At 49.0% G+C, this 17392-nt stretch overlaps 1 protein-coding gene across 3 annotated transcripts in view; it reads left to right on the forward strand.

Moving 5' to 3' along the window:
• Nucleotides 1-17392, forward strand: part of lrrc2 (leucine rich repeat containing 2) — a 188793-nt gene that overhangs the window by 46454 nt on the left and 124947 nt on the right. For all 3 annotated transcript variants that reach the window (XM_072517592.1, XM_072517590.1, XM_072517591.1), the window contains exon 3: nucleotides 13113-13350. In XM_072517592.1, the coding sequence (XP_072373693.1) occupies nucleotides 13113-13350 (238 nt within the window). The remainder of the gene's footprint in view (nucleotides 1-13112; nucleotides 13351-17392) is intronic.

Raw genomic sequence — 17392 nt, forward strand, 5'->3', positions numbered from 1 at the left:
TTATCATCACCCCCCTGCCATCGACATTGACCCGCTGACGGTGCCAACACAGTCCGAGCACCCTGGAGTGACGTGACATAGATCATGGGAGGGTGGGAAATGGGGGAGTGACAACCAGGTCACATCCTAAGTGAAGCAGGCGAGTATGAGGGGCCCCCTGGCACTCCGGGCTTCATAGAAGCCCTACAGTGCAGAAGGAGGCCATACGGCCCATCGAGTCTGCACCGACCCTTTGAAAGAGAAATTAGACTACCTACACCTTTCCACGTTTCGGTCTTGGGAGGCACCCGTGCCCGGTTGGGATGTTTGTGGGTGCAAGCCCCTCTCCGGAGACTTGAGAGGCGGGCGGCAAACCCAGGCCGGCGCCCCGGCTCGAGCTGCGATGCCGTACCGAGGGGGTACCGCACCCTTGGAGGGCACAATCCAGACGTCAGACCGGAGGGTCCGATTGAATCTTGGGTGGTGGGGGGCAGGGGACTGTTTCATTGGGGGCCGGGAGGGGGGGTGGGGGGGCTGCCATTCACCCTGGCGGTTCCCCCCCATACCCGCTGCCGGATCCCGATGGCGGGAGCTTGCTGCGAGCAAATTGGCTGCGGCGTTCCGCACATGACGACCGCGGCTGCATCCCGTTGACTGTCCTTTTCCAGGCTGGGTGATGGGGAAGTGGCTATAGAAAGGCAGGGCTTCCTTTCCCCATGTGACCCAGCTTCCCCCATATCCCAATGACCCAGCTTCCCCTTCAATGCAACTGCTGTCAAATTGCAGCATGGCCTCTCCCCCATGCACACAGCTCCTCCCAAGGTCCCAGGCCCCGGGCTTTATTAATAATGGAGCTGAGGAGGAGGCGGCCAGGCCCCATGGCTGCAGGGGGGTAAGGAGGGGGGTGCGGGGGGGGGGGGGGTTAGCCGGGATGATTCACCCCCACCCTCCCCGCTTCCCCACCCACTGACCATTCCATCCAGCTAGCCGGATCTTCACCGCTGCGCCAGTCCTGCAGCATCCGCTGGTCCTCCGATTCCTCCCTGGTCCCGTCCTCCAGCCCCTGCTGGCCCGGCACTTCCTCGTCATCCTCCTCCTCCTTCTCTTCTTCGGAGGTGGCCACATGTTCCTCATAACTAACCTCCAGCTCGTTGCCCCCGCTGCTATGTGAGGTTGTGTAGTGCACAGCAGATCACCACAAAGCGGGCGACCCTCCGGGTGGTGTATTGCAGGGCACCACCGGAGCAGTTGAAGCATTGGAAGCGCATCTTGAGGAGGCCGATGCACCCCGCCCAATCACAGCCCAGGTGGCCACATGGGCCTCAGTTGTGAGCAGGCATGGTTGCATGCCTTCATTTTGATGGGATGATGCTGGATATCATGAAATTATTGACCAGTGTTGGGGTTGAAAACATAAAAGATGATGGTAGGTGTGGTGGTATGTATTAGGGGTAATACGGTACATCACGTGTCGACAGGCTATTGGTGGAGGGATGCCAGGTCCTGATAGGATCTGCCACCTACTGGACTCCACCCAGAAATGCCGGTATAAGAACCCAGTTTTTCCCTCCATTTCCCTCAACAGTTGCATTCTGTAACCGCGCTGCTGGGGATAAAGTTCTGCTTAATAATGCCTTCAATTGACATTACCTCAACCTGCCTCGCGTCATATTGACGGTGCTACAATTTATTAAGCAGAATTTAAATTGAAGAAAACGACGTGGGAACATGGAGCTCCGAATCACCCCGGAGTGCCTGCGCATCGCACCCCAAGCAGCTAACTCGGCCTCTATCTTCAAACACTGGATGGCATGCTTTGAGGGCTACCTCCGAACGGCCCCCGGCACACCGACTGACAAACAAAAGATGCAGGTCCTCTATTCCACGGTAAGTCCTGACGTCTACTCCCTTATCGAGGACGGTTTCACCGGTTCCATCGGCGCGCTGAAGGATATCTACATCCGGCCCGCCAACCAGGTTTTTGCTCGCTACCAGCTCGCCACATGACGGCAATTTCCGGGGGAATCGCTGGACGAGTTTTATAGCGCCCTGCAGATCCTGGGTCGAAACTGAAACTGCCCGGCGGTAACAGCGAGTGAACACACAGAGCTCCTGGTCCGCGATGCGTATGTGGCAGGTTTGGCCTCTTCCCAGATCCGCCAGAGGCTTCTGGAGAAAGAATCTCTGGGACTTACAGAAGCTCGGGCCCTGGCGGCATCCCTCGATGTGGCCTCGCGTAACGCGCGCGCCTACCCCCCCGACCGCAGTACAGCCCCTTGGGCTCCATGGACCCCCGCTGCGGTCGACTCTCCGACACCCCCCAACGCCAATCACCACCTCCTCACTCCCGCCGGTTCATCCCGCAGCCACCCCCTTCCCGGGGGGTTCGGTTCTCCTCCCAGACCCGCCCTGGAGTAAGGACACAGGGGACAGCGCTACGCTCCCAGAGTTGACGGGACTCGAACCAGCGCCATCACCACCACGCCCATGACGATCGGAAAGGACGACCAGGGCGCCCATCCGGCTCATCAAATCACTTTAACTCTCAACGTTTTCAGTTATTGTGTCTTGTTATAGTTATGACATCATGCCGACCCTGTTTGGCCCGTTGGCCCAGTTGAAGTGATAATTTTGTGTTTTGTTCAAAGTTACGGCACAGTACCGACTCTGTAAACCCCTACCACCATGCGAATCACCATCCCGCCGGGTTTTTTTTCAACAAGGGGTGAATGTGGTGGTATGTATTAGGGGTAATACGGTACACCACGTGTCGACAGGCTATTGGTGGAGGGATGCCAGGTCCTGATAGGATCTGCCACCTACTGCACTCCACCCAGAAATGCCGGTATAAGAACCCAGTTTTTCCCTCCATTTCCCTCAGCAGTTGCATTCTGTAACCACGCTGCTGGGGATAAAGTTCTGCTTACTAAAGCCTTCAATTGACATTACCTCAACCTGCCTCGCGTCATATTGACGGTGCTACAGTAGGTTCCTACCAAATCTACCTTTTCATATCCTTCTCCACTCAAGCCACAATTCTTCTGAATCCCAATTTGCAGAAAATCAAAGTATCCATCTCTCTCTTGCGCCTTTCTTATTTTTACATACCCAAGGTCTGTCAACTAGCCAGACAATGGTATCAACATGAAGTCCAAGAGGAATAAGAGACTGAAACACATACTTTAGGGTTGGCTGGCCCTAGATCACACACTCACAGTCACCAGCTCAGATACTTGTGCTGTGCATACTTTAAAGGGTAGCATAGAGGAGGGACCAATGTGAATCTTACTGACTTCATTTTTGATGGGATGTTGGCACCATATCCGAGTCAGCAATTTGATCCTACAAGTAATGGGTCATACAGCTGGATGTTACAGGAACCAGCCAATTAAGAGTGCTCTTTCGGCATAAGCGTCCAATTAGATGCAGTGAGCAGACGGAGCAGTCAGAAGCCCGATGAGGGCTGCTTGTTAAAGGGACAATGGCAGCACATACCGTGTTGTAGACAGCAAATTTGCAGAAGCAAAAGGAGGAGTGAGATGGATCAACATGCCACTTAAAGATATGCTGGAAGCTGTGAGGATATGAGGGCATATTCTCTTTCCAGTGGATAACATGAGGAGGCCAACCAATCCCAGAGTACTTGGAATCTATGACTCCCATGTAAGGACATAGCCTTAAAGGTCAATACAGCCAATCTCTCAATTGGCTTCAATGGAATGACACCAAGTTCATCTTATTATAAACTATCCAAAGTACTTGCTTCGGGGGATTGTTCCCGTCATTGCGAGCTTTACATTGTGGCTGGCAGATTGAATGCCTTTATAGGGTTTCAATGATGATGGGTGGCACCCTCAATTCCACTCAGTTTACACTCGCCAGTCTTACCTTGCCACATTGCCAACATGGCGTTTGACCTGTGGAGTGTTGGGCAAGAGCTATTACACCCATAAAATGGCTCTTTGTTGGATTCTTATTTATCCTAATGCGCTATGTGTTGCACCTATACGGTTTTCCAACCTCACAGGTAAGAGCTGGTGGGGAAACCTGAGGGAGGTGGAAGGACATTGGGTTATCTACTCAAAGCATTTTTCCCTATTTGCACCTCCCCCGCTCCACCACCTCCAAAAGCCTGGAAATATTCTCTCCAGTGGGCTTGAGTGGGTTTCAGCCGACATAGGGAGAAAGGGTTGTACAGGTGCCAACAAAGTCACAAATGGGTTTTACTACAGAAGATTCAGGTGGAGACCTCTATGGCATGGCATAAAGAAAAAGGTGGATGGGTTAGCAGAGTGAAATGCTCGTTGCGTTGACTGGACTTCCAGAAATCCCTGATGTTATTGTCAAGGAGCATGGAAGAATCCAACTACAAATTGGCATCGGACCTCATCCAGAGGTCAGAGCCCATTCCTGTGCAGCTTGGAAGTGGTGCCAACTCCATGAGAACAGTTGCAGATACAACCATTTTGCAGGTTTGATGGCAGATGTCTCAACAACCACTGCAGCACAAGCAGATGCCACACAACATCTGGGTGCTGCAGTGGAAGTTGGGGGGCTGTTTAGCACAGGGATAAATCGCTGGCTTTGAAAGCAGACCAAGGCAGGCCAACAGCACGGTTCAATTCCCGTAACAGCCTCCCCGAACAGGCACCGGAATGTGGCGACTAGGGGCTTTTCACAGTAACTTCATTTGAAGCCGACTTGTGACAATAAGCAATTTTCATTTCATTTCAAGTTCATATTGAGATCATCCAATTTCAGCTTGTTGCCATGTAAGTGGAACTTGCTGCCATGGTCGTTCAGACTGCTGCCAGCGTGGATTATCCTTATTCACTTTTACGGGATGTGGGCTTTTCTGGCGAGGTCAGCATTTGTTGCCCATCGCTAATTGCCCTTGAGAAGGTGGTGGTGGTGTAGGTACACACATTATGCTATTGGAGAGGGAGTTCCAGGATTTAGATCCAGCAGCAGTGAAGGAACGGCAGTATACTTCCATGTCAGGATGGTGAGTGACTTGGAGGGGAGCTTCCCATGTCTCTGCAGCCCTTGTCCTTCTGGATTTTGTTTATTGTCACGTGTACCGAGGTAGAGTGAAAAGTATTTTTCTGCAAGCAGCTCAACAGATCATTAAGTATGCCAAAAGAAAAGGAAATAAAAGTAAAAAATATAAGTCGAACACAGGGTACACAATGTAACTACGTAGACACCGGCATCGGATGAAGCATACAGGGGTGTAGTATTAATCAGGTCATACCATAAGAGGGTCATTTAGGAGTCTGGTAACAGTGGGGAAGAAGCTGTTTTTGAGTCTGTTGTTGCGTGTTCTCAGACTTTTGTATCTCCTACCCTGGAAGAAGTTGGAAGAGTGAGTAAGCCTAGTGGGAGGGGTCTTTGATTATGCTGCCCACTTTCCCAAGGCAGCGGGAGGCGTATATAGAGTCAATGGATCGGAAGCAGGTTTGTGTGATGGACTGGGCTGTGTTCACGACTCTGAAGTTTCTTGTGGTCTTGCGCCGAGCAGTTTCCATACCAGGCTGTAAAGCAGCCAGATAGGATGCTTTCTATGATGCATCTATAGAAGTTGGTAAGAGTTAATGTGGACATGCCGAATTTCCTTAGTTTCCTGAGGAAGTATTGGCGCTGTCGTGCTTTCTTGATGGTAGCATCGACGTGGGTGGACCAGGACAGATTTTTGGAGATGTATACCCCTAGGAATCTGAAACTGCTAACCATCTCCACCTCGGCCCCGTTGATGCTGACAGGGGTGTGGAAAGTACTTTGCTTCCTGAAGTCAATTACCAGCTCTTTAGTTTTGCTGGCATTGAGGGATAGTTTGTTGTCGCTGCACCACTCCACTAGGTTCTCTATCTCCCTCCTGTATTCTCACTCATCGTTATTCGAGATCCGACCCACTATGGTCGTATCGTCAGCAAACTTGTAGATGGAATTGGAACCAAGTTTTGCCACGCAGTCGTGTGTCTACAGGGAATATTGTAGGGAGTTAAGTACGCAGTCTTGCGGGGCCCCGCTACTGAGGACTATTGTGGAGGAAGTGTTGTTGTTTATTCTTATTGATTGTGGTCTGTGGGTCAGAAAGTCGAGGATCCAGTTGCAGAGTGAGGAGCCAAGTCCTATGTTTTGGAGCTTTGATATAAGCTTGGCTGGGATTATGGTGTTGAAGGCGGAGCTGTAGTTAATAAATAGGAGTCTGATGTAGGAATCCTTGTTGTCAAGATGCTCTAGGGATGAGTGTAGGGCCAGGGAGATGGCGTCTGCTGTGGACCGGTTGCGGCAGTATACGAATTGCAGTGGATCAAGGTGTTCTGGGAGTATGGAGGTTATACGCTTTGTGACCAACCTCTCGAAGCATTTCATTATGACTGAATTCAAGGCTACCAGACGGTAGTCATTGAGGTACGTTGCCTGGCTCTTCTTTGGCACCGGTATGAAGCTGTTCTTTTTGAAACAGGTGGGCACCTCGGAGCGGAGTAGCGACAGGTTAAAGATGCCCGCGAACACATCATGCAGGCTCTGAGTGCACGATCAAGGATCCCATCCGTCCCGTCGCCTTCCGAGGGTTCACTTTCAGGAAAGCTGATCTGACTTTGGAAGCTGTGATGGTGGGTTATGGGTGTGTTATGGGCGGCTGGGGCACTCGACAGTGGATCGTTGATTTTCTGCTCGAACCGAGCATAGAATGCATTGAGTTCATCGGGAAGGAGTGCGCTGCTGCTGGAGATACTGTTCAGCTTCGCTTTGTAGCCCGTTATGTTGTTTAGGCCTTGCCACAATCGCTGAGAGTCTGTAACGCTAGTCTGTGACTCTAGCTTAGTCTGATATTCTCTCTTGGCATCTCGGATGGCTTTGCGGAGGTCGTACCTGAATTTCTTGTATAGGTCAGGGTCACCTGACTTGAACGCCTCAGACTTGTCCTTCAGTAGGGAGTCAATCTCGCAATTGAGCCATGGTTTCTGGTTGGGGAACGTACGTACTGCTTTGTTTGGTATGCAGTCGTCCACACATTTGCTGATGAAGTGTGTGACGGTGGTGGCATACTCATTTATGTTGGTTGCTGAGTAGTAGATGGTAGTCTAGATGGTAATAGTTGTAGGTTTGGAAGGTTCTGCCGAAGGAGCCTTGGTGAGTTCCTGAAGTGTATCTTGTAGATGGAAACATTGCAGCGACTGCTTCGGTAGCGGAGGGAGTGAATGTTTGTGGAAGGAGTGACAATCAAATGGGCTGCTTTGTCCTGGATAGTGTTGAGCTTCGTTTTTAAAAATTTAGAGTACCCAATTCATTTTTCTACCCCATTAAGGGACAATTTAGCGTGGCCAATCCTTCCCTGTACATCTTTGGGTTGTGGGGGTGAAACCCACACAGACACCGGGAGAATGTGCAAACTTCACACAGACAGTGACCCAGGTCCTTGGTGCTGGGAGGCAGCAATGCTGACCACTGTGCTGCTGTACTGCCCGGATGTCGAGCTTATTGAGTGCTATTGGAGCTGCACTCATCCAGGCAAGTGGCGAGTATACCATTGTTTCCTACTTGTGCCTTGTAGGTGGTGGAAAGGCTTTGGGGAATCAGGAGGTGATTTACTCGGAGCAGGATTCCTAGTCTCTGACCTGCTCTTATAGCCACAGTATTTATATGGCTAGTCAGTTCTGTTTCTGGTCAATGATAACCCCCTGGATGTTGATAATGGGGGATTCAGTAATGGTAATGCAAGGGGCGATGGTCTGATTCTCTCTTATTGGAGAAGGTGATTGCCTGGCGTGAATTTTACTTGCCACTTGTCAGCCCAAGCTTGGATATTGTCCAAGGCTGCATTTGCATGTGAACTGCTTCAGTGTCTGAGGAGTCATGAATGGTGCTGGACATTGTACAGTCATCACTGAACATCCCCACATCTGACCTTATATTGGAAGGATGGTCATTGATGAAGCAGCTGAAGATGGTTGGGCCTAGGACGCTATCATGAGGAACTGATAGTGATGTCCTGGAGCTGAGATGATGTGACCTCCAACAGCCACAGCTATATTCTTTGTGCCAGGTATGACGCCAACCAGCAGAGAGTTTTCCCCTGATTCCCAATTTGTTGTGGAAATCACAATAAAGACAAATTCCTCGAGGTTCGATTTAAGGAAATTTATTTACACAAATATATTTGCTGAGAGAGAGTTTTCTAGCTGCAAAGCCAGTGCACTGCACTCTAAGATTCGATTGAAGAAAGCATATTTTTATATTTGTGGTGAATGTATTCACCATAATGCATGCATGATAGCATAACCTGTGACCTATGACCTGGAAGTGGTGATATGAACTGCTTCCAGGTACTGTACTGTAACCCCGGTATGGCTCCGCCTCTGGCTCCGCCCACACCGGGGCATATATAGGCCGGCCTCTTGTGGGCAGCATTCATCTGTACTACTGACTCTGGCTAGGCAAGTTCATGACTAATAAAGCCTTATGTTCACTCGCTCTCGCTGCCTCTCTGTGGATTGAAGGTACATCAAGTCTGAAATAACAGCTTGAAGTAAACAGGCATGTTTTTTATTAAATAGACCCTGGAAAGTACGTAAGATGAAATACCTAGTACGAATGTTCTTGCCCTTGGCTAAAAACAACTCGAGTACACATTTTGTTATCTTTCGGAGGACAATGTGTTTTCATAATAAGGCCGAGACCAAAATATTAAGCATTATTTCATTTATGTTACCTGACCTACTCATTTTCATTCAAAAGCAGTGTTGAACTATAGTCAAGCATTTCCCAGCATGCTTCTAAGTTGGCAACTCATTAAATTCCCTTCCACACATTGACTCCAGTTTTCCTAGGGCTCCTTGATGCCATACTGGGTCAAATGCTGCCTTGATGCCAAGGATAGTCACTCTCACCTCACCTCTGGCATTCAGCTCTTTTCTCCGTGTTTGAACCAAGGCTGTAGTGAGGTCAGGACCTGAGTGACCCTGGCGGAACCCAAATTGAGCGTCCATGAGCAGGTTATTTCAAAGTAGGTGCCGCTTGATAGCACTTTTAATGACCCTTTCCATCCCTTTACTAATAATTGAGAGTAAACTGATAGGCTGGTAATTGGTCAGGTTGGATTTGTCCTGCTTTTTGTGTACAGGACATACCTGGGCAATTTCCCACATTACTCGATAGATGCCAGTTTTTTAGCTGTACTGGATCAGCTTGGCTAGGGGTGCGGAAACATCTGGAGCACCATTCTTCAGTACTAGTGCCAGAATGTTGTTAGGATCCATAGCCTTTGCAGTATCCAGTGTCATCAGCTGTTTCTTGATATTGTGTGGGGTGAATCGAATTGGATGCAGGCTAGTGGCATTTGTGATGCTGGGGACCTCCGGAGGAGATTGAGATGGAGGAGACTGAGATGGATCATCCACTCGGCACTTCTGGCTGAAGATTATTGCAAATGCTTCAGCCTTGTCTTTTGCACAGATGTGCTGGGCTCCTCCATCATTGAGGATGGGGATATTTGTGGAGCCTCTTTCTTCAGTGAGTTGTTTAATTGTCCACCACCATTCACGACTGCTTGCGGCAGGACTGCAGAGCTTATATCTGATCCATTGTTTGTGGATTTGCTTAGCTCTGTCTATTACTTGGTGCTTATGCTGTTTGACATGCAAGTAATCCTGTGTTGTAGCTTCCCCATGTTGACACCTCATTTTTCGGTATGCCTGGCGCTGCTTCTGTCATGCCCTCCTGCACTCTTCACTGGATGCAGATTCAATCCTTAAAGGAACTTTCAGAGTTTCAAGGTAGTCCAAAATCTGTCCTCCCTCTTCCTCGAATTGCTAGGATTACTGAGACACTGCCGGGAAGAGTGGCAGTGGCTTTGTGGAACCTGAACCTTCTGTCCTCTTTCAGGATGACAAGTTTTGTTCTCCCACCCCTGCCACTCCACAAGCTGTTGCCAGTCAGCAGTCAGCCCAGGTTGCTGCCCTCCATGGGTGCAGTCCAAAGTTGAACCTTTAGGGCCATACCTGCTCAAGAGCACCCTCCGAGGCCATCCGCCTTTCCCCATTGAAAGTCAACAGCCTTCCACCAGCCTCTGCATGAGAACATTGGCCAGACAAAGAAACCTAAAAGATGGGCACTAAAGGAGTGCACATATTGATTCCTGAACTTTGGACTGAATGCTGAATGATTTGTTGGATAAAGTTGGTTTGGAATGTTAGTTTTGTGGTGGCATTTATTTCAGCATTAAAGCCAAGAGGACGTTGTGATAGTGTACAGCAGAGAGAAGTTAAGGTGTTGGACTGCTTTGAAATTGGGAATAGTGTTTGCATTTACTGGGACCACAGTCATAAGAGCCAATCACGAACAGCCTAGCCAGAAGGGGCTATTTGCCTGCCTCCCCCTTCCCTTCTGCTTCCCCTCAGCTTCTTAACCTATATTTACTGGCAAGAGCTGTGCCCTCATGATGATGATGTTGTGCAGGATGCAGTTCACCGTCGAGTAGTTGAACACGTACCGTAGTGCTTCCTCAGAGTGGACCAGTTAGCCGAAGTGTTGCTTGAGTCCTAATGGTCTGTTCCATACTTTTTCCTGTGGCAGTAAGGATCGCATTAGATGCATGTTGTCCATGTGTGATTGGATTGCACCGGGTTGTAGTACAGCCATTGTCGGCGGATAGACCTTGCCAATCAGCTGTGACCCTCTGTTTGACATGGTCGCTCAAAAATTGATAGTCAGCTATAGGATAATTGCATCATGACTGCTGTTAAGCTAGGAGGCATTCAGCAATATAATGTGCTGTTCATGTTCTTGTCAATTACACAAACAGGGAGTGGGAAATTTTGGGTTGTAGTACATCTATGTAAAACCATGTGATAGCACCAAGCCTGCAATCCTGGCAAATTCACAGGCCTCTCTCTGGTCAGAGAGAATGTTATATACTTCAATAAATCATCAGTCACCTCCTTGATGTAACAGTGGACATTTCTGGGGGATTTTGATGTTTTTCCTTCTCCAAACTAGAAAGATCCCATTCTGAAGTAATGGCCATAGACACCTTCACTGCCACAGTAATACCCTGCTGTAAAACTACAGTTTCATTTGTGAAAGATGGCACATTTCAATGACCTCCTTCTTAAAATTAAATTGCTGCACATGCCTTTCTTAGATCGAGGTAAGAGATATGGGGCGGGATTCTCCGACCCCCCCGTCGGTTCGGCGTGAATCCCACCCCCGCTGGCCTCCGAATTCACCCACGCCCCCAAAACCGGCGTGGCGTGAGTCGCGCCACCCGCCTTGGAGAATGGTGGGCCCCGGGGCCGCCCAAAATCTCCGGCCTGCAATAGGCCGAAGTCCCGCCCGCCTGTAGCTGGTCCCGCCGGCGTAAATTGGAGTTGGTCCCTTACCGCGGGACCTGGCGGCGCGGGCGGCCTCTGGGGTTATTGGGGGGTCGCGGGGGGATCTTGCCCCGGGATGTGCCCCCACGGTGGCCTAGCCCGTGGTCGGGGCCCACCGATCCGCGGGCGGGCCTGTGCCATGAGGGCACTCTATTCCTTCCGTGGTCATCCGCCATTCCCGGTGCGGAAGTGAATCCATGTGCGCATGTGCGGGGATGACATTAACAGACGCTGACGCTCCCGCTCACGCGCAGACCCGCACCAGCCGGCGGAGTCCCTTGGGCCCCGGCTGGCACGGCGCCAGAGGTCTTCCACGCCGGCCGGCGGGGCGCAAACCGCTCCGGCGCCAGCCTAGCCCCTGAAGGTGTGGAAGATTCCGCACCTTTGGGACGGCCCGACGCCGGAGTGGTTCCCGCCACTCCACTGCGCCGTTTCTGCCCGCCCCGCCGATTCCCGGAGAATCCCGCCCATGCTCCCTGAAGACTCTGGGTGGATAGGGCCTCCTGAAAAGAGCCCTTTTTGCGCCTCCTCCTTCTCGTTCTGTCCTCCTTTGAGCTGTCTCTGTTCAATCTCCCTGTTGCAAGCCAAAGGGTGCAATACCACCCCAATGTTAAGTATTATTGGAAAATGCACAGCAATTCTACAAACTAAGAGGGAACTAGAAGAAATGAATTAGCAACTAAGCCGAATGTGGCTGATGATCCTTTGAAATAGTGCTGGTGAAAGAATCCTGCTAAATGCAAGTTCAACTGTGCATGTTTAAGAGAGAGTGTCAGCTGGAGTAATGAGGCCAAATAAGGCAGTGCTGGTGTGAATTCAGCTTATTTCTAATGCACATTCCTTATGCCTGCACCAATACCTGTGGTGATATGCACATATGCATATCTGTATATAACTGTACATATGTACATAGTTGCACCAATGTACATAACTGTATATCACAATACCAATGTATATAGCTGATGAACAATACATGTAGTGACAGTTATGACCTCCTGCCAGTAGGTGGAACCAGACACACATGGGCCTACATATATATATATATATATATATCGGGGGACGGACGAGACGGGCACTGGGTAGCAGGATGGACAAGACAGTAGCATCTCCCCTTAGCTCTGCAGAAACTTAGATATAATTGTCTGTACATACGTTTATTGGTTACCTCCCCACACGTAAAGAATAAATACTTGTTATAACCATACAGTGATGTTCTATGCGCGTCTTCATGATCAGGGGAGCCATAGAACACAACAATACCCCCATCAAAGTGGCATCTGGCACAGTCTACAGACAGAGTGAGCGACCATCTCCTATTTTACAGGATCTGCATGCACTGCTCCGTGTCCCAGGCTGCCCTGTACTAGAATGCTGTTTGTCCCATGAGCTGAATCTTTAAAGTTCAGGCAAAGTAAGTGGCTGTTCTCCTCCCGTTTGAAATAAGAGTCCTGACAGCTATGCAGCAGCCCAGCGTCACCCCCCACAGTGCTCTCACATCTTGGCAGCCCCTGCCCCACACCACTAATCCATACAGACTGGAAGGCTGTCCCTTATCTTTCGCCACGAGAGCTGATCATCCTGCTTGTACCAGAAGTGAACACACAGCAAGGGCACCATTTTGGTATCAAAACAGCACACGTAGCACACAAACTGCAAGTGCTAGAAATCTGAATTTTGCCGTCATGATTTTGAATTCACGTGATTTTATAGCATAATTTTAAAAATCTTATGTCATTATGTCATTTCTTATTTAAGGATTGATGAAGAATGGACATTGAGACTTGAATATAGAAGAAGAGCCATCAACAAGTATATTCAGCGGAGAAAAGATCAGTTGAATGGCGAAGTGCGTGTTCGAATGAACCATCTAACTCATGCTGGAAAGGAAACTCAGCTCATTGGATCTGAAAACCTAACGTTAGCAGATTCGAGAAAGAATACCATAATTGAGGAGAGAAAATTTATTTTTGAACTACAAGGCATGGAATGGAAGGTGTGTGCAAAAACAATTCATGCTAGAAAATACTTTAGTTAGATACTTAGTGAGGTGATCAAAGAAAGTTTCAAACCCAGGCTGGATCTCTTTGGCTCTAATTGAAGTTGAGTAAACTATATCCAGTCTTGAATCTATGCTAGCTGCCGCAAAATTATTCAGAGTGTGGCTGTGAAATTTATATTCACTCAGACAATCTGTCAGGCATTGCCACAGGGTCTGTAATCTACAATTGGGTTAATACATGTGTTGTTTCAGAGGGGAGCTGGTTTTATATCTGAATACAGGCTGGATTTCTCCATTTTTAATGTAAGTGCGGTGGCGGGCAGTTCTGGCGTCGCCGTTCTGACTGGCCAGATGTCACATCCCATTCCGCGCTTGGAGCCTCATTAACTATGCACGAGTGATTATCTCTCCGAATCACCTGGCGGGTCAGGAGCTGATTTGTTTGCACACCACCAGCTGGTGGGTCCAAATCTCCGGGCACCATATTTAAACGCCAGCCCGACACACACATATCACTCTTTCCAGCCCACCTGTCTACATGAGACCATGCAGGATGTTCGGAACACAGAGGCAAAGGGCTAGAAGCCGTCTGCACCCCAATTCAACCACTATGCCCTCAAGACCATGATTCCAGGAGTCCAGGCACAGAAGCATGTTCCTTACCCAAGGGATGGTTTGAGGAATCGCACCAACTCACCTCTCTGGCCTGGGAGGTCATTGCCCACGGGGTCAATGCATCCACGCCAGAAACTCCACGCAGTGCAGCAAGTGGATGAATCATCTTATTCACTCTGGCAGGGTAAGTCCTCTCTCTGCTCCCCCCCCCCGCTTTGAAACTCTCATCATAGAGTCATGTGCTCAAATGGCGACTCTCTACACCGATCTCAAACATCCTTTAGTGGGACACATATATCAACACTCATTCTCTCACGGACACTTTCACATCACCACCATCCCACCTATCTTGGGATGGGCAATAAATGCTGGACTAACCAGCAATGCCTACATCCTGTAAATCCCTAGTTGCCCTTCAGAAGGTACAATGAGTTGCCTTCTTGAACCGATTCAGTCCTTGAGGTGTAGGTATACCCACTGTGCTGTTAGTGAGGGAGTTCCAGGATGTTACCCCACCCACAGTGAAGGAACAACAATATATTTCCAAGTCAGGGTGATGAGTGGCTCGGAGGGGAACCTCCAAGTGGTGGGGTTCCCAGGTATCTGCTACTCTTGTCCCCCTAAATGGTAGTGATTGTGGGTTTGGACGGTGTTGTCTAAAGGACCTTGGTGAGTTACCGTAGATGGTACACATTGGTTGGTGGTGGAGGGTTTGAATGTTTGTGGAAGGAGAAGCAATCAAGCGGGCTGCTTTGTCCTGGATGGTGTTGAGCATCTTGAGTGTTGTTGGAGCTGCAGTCATCCAGGCAAGTGGAGAGTATTCCATTACACTCCTGACTTGTGCCTTGTAGATGGTGGGCAGGCTTTAGAGGTCAGGAGATGAGTTAATTGCCTTAAGATTCCTAACTTCTGAACTGTGCTGGTATTTATATGGCTAATCCAGTTTAGTTTCTGATCAATGGTACCCCCCAGAAGGTTGATTGTGGGGGGTTCAGCAATGTTAATGCCATTGAATGTCAAGGGCGATGGTTAGATCTTCTCTTGTAGGAGGTGGTCATTGCCTGGCATTTTGTGTGGCGTGAATGTAACTTACCACTTGTCATCCCAGGCCTGTATATTGTCCAGGTCTTGCTACGTTTGGATATGGGCTGCTTCAAGATGGTAGTGCTTCACCTACTGGGTCTTCAAGGTGGTGGTGCTTCACCTTTACTACAGGTCGGAGTTCGACCCTTGCTTCCTCACTCCCCATTTGCCTCCAATTTACCTGTAGCACCACGATGTGCAGGTAAAACTGCCTTTTGTCATTCTTCAGCATCCCCCATGCTGTCGTTGCTGTGATGGACATTCCAACCCTCCCCCCGAACCCATTACCTGCATGCCCTATGTGGATCTCTACCTACCTCATCTGGAATTTGCGTGCAGCGTCTTCCAGGAAATAATGTGGTGTCCCTTTGACCCCTTTGTTTGTGTGCATTTCATGCAGCCTTGTCAGGGTGCAACCTTCCTCCCTTTGGTCATCCCTTTGCCTTCTGCTGTTTGACATCCTCATCCACCTCCTTGCTCCTCTGTCTGCCATCATGCCTCCTCACCCTCCGGCTCAACCCTCGTTCCAAATTGCCCCCTTTGTCTTCGTCAGCATCCCAATATTAACCCCACCGAACTTTGGCCCATTGGAGTAGAGGCTGCTTGAGTCCCATAGCACAGTACTGTTCAGACCGACAATGGAGTGTGGTACTGGGAGCAGGAGACCCCTGCACTCTCCAACCCCGCGCTCAGTACTGATCCAAGTTGATGAAACAGGAGTGTTTGTGAGTCCTGCTGCACGGGGCTGTTCATAAAGATGAATTTGGCATGGAGCTGGTGGGCACGAACCCAGCAGGGTGATGTTCAGCACATCAGGAACAGCACAGCGCTATGGCAGGTGGCTATGGATTTTGTGTTCACCTTGAAGTGTCTTGTGAACTGAGGTTCACCTTGTGCACACCACTCTCTTTCAAATGGGTTCAAAGCTGACATAACGTCCCACTGGTGTGATGCAAAATTGGAAGGCCTGACAAGATTCTGGCGAAGAACTGTTTTAAAGATCTTCCAAGAGATGTAAACTAATGCAAATAGCATTCACACAACCAGGCAGCAGGAAAACTAACCTGTCATTAACCTACCGTTGGGAGCACTGTTGTATCTGTAAAATGTCAGATACTTCAACCAGTGTATTAATCAAAAGTTTTACCCAGATGTCTTTATTGATGGGGACAATGCAGGTGTATAAATAAAATAACTTTATTCAATAAACAGTAAAGATCAGTTACCCTTAAATTAACCCCAGAAATTACTGAAACATCCCAAGTTTTGTGTCCCTACCAATGTCGATCAATTCAGTCGCGTTGCAGATTCTCTAAGTCTCGATTTAGATCATGAGACATAGGAACAGAATTCGGCCCATCGAGTCTGCTCCGCCATTCAATCATGGCTGATATGTTTCTAATCTGCATTCTCCTGCCTTCTCCCCATACTCCTGATCCTGATTTCCTGAGGGTCTTTCTTTGTTGCGAAGGTGGGTCCCGCACAGTGCTTCCTTCCATGTCTGCTACATGGAGTCTTCGCTGCTGGGGGGTCTGGGAATTTGATACTTATACCCTTCCTCGTGCCTTTCCAGAATGTTCTTCAGCCCCCAGCTGATGAGGTCACAGGGTTGGGGGGGGGGGGGGGGGGGTGTCACCGTCCAATGGAGTTATTAATGACGACCCAGCAGGTCATCCGGGTTCATTTCCTGGTGCATTGTTTGTATGTAACCTTGTTACTCAAAACAATCGATCCATGAATAGAGCTAATTATCTCTTGATGGTGATTGATTTACTGAACTTATGAATAGAGCCAATTGTCTCTTGATGGTGATTGATGGGGCAGGTCCAGGCATGTCCTTGCAGTTTGTCTATATTTCAATGTATTTGAACTTGGCCAAGTTCAAATTCTCGTCAAGCTGATTGCTGGAGGTGGCTGTGGCTTGATTTAAAAGGTCCAGTTTTTAATTAAAAGTGTTCAATTTTATCAGGCCTAAAATCCAGGCTGTTCTATATTGCCACAGCACTTTAAACCGTTTTTACGCCACCGGGTTTCCGACTTTTAAGTTCCCGCTGCATTCTCCGCTCCCACCTGTCACCAAACCCATCACAAGCGAGACCAGGGAATTCCTCCCATTGCTTACACAATCTTCTTATGCTATGCTGGATGATGACGAGCGATCTCTGAAATAGGAATATGCTTTGATCCTTATAAGTGACATTTCCCACCTTTATTAAGCACAAATTTCTTTCATTCAATGACGAATTATAATTAAATGTGAACTGAGATGTGTAGATACTTAACGGAAATGAATGACTCGGTCTCAACATCACTGCAAGCAAAACAGGCAAACCCTCAG

Source organism: Scyliorhinus torazame, chromosome 9, assembly GCF_047496885.1.
Source record: "Scyliorhinus torazame isolate Kashiwa2021f chromosome 9, sScyTor2.1, whole genome shotgun sequence".
Taxonomy (NCBI): Eukaryota; Metazoa; Chordata; class Chondrichthyes; order Carcharhiniformes; family Scyliorhinidae; genus Scyliorhinus; species Scyliorhinus torazame.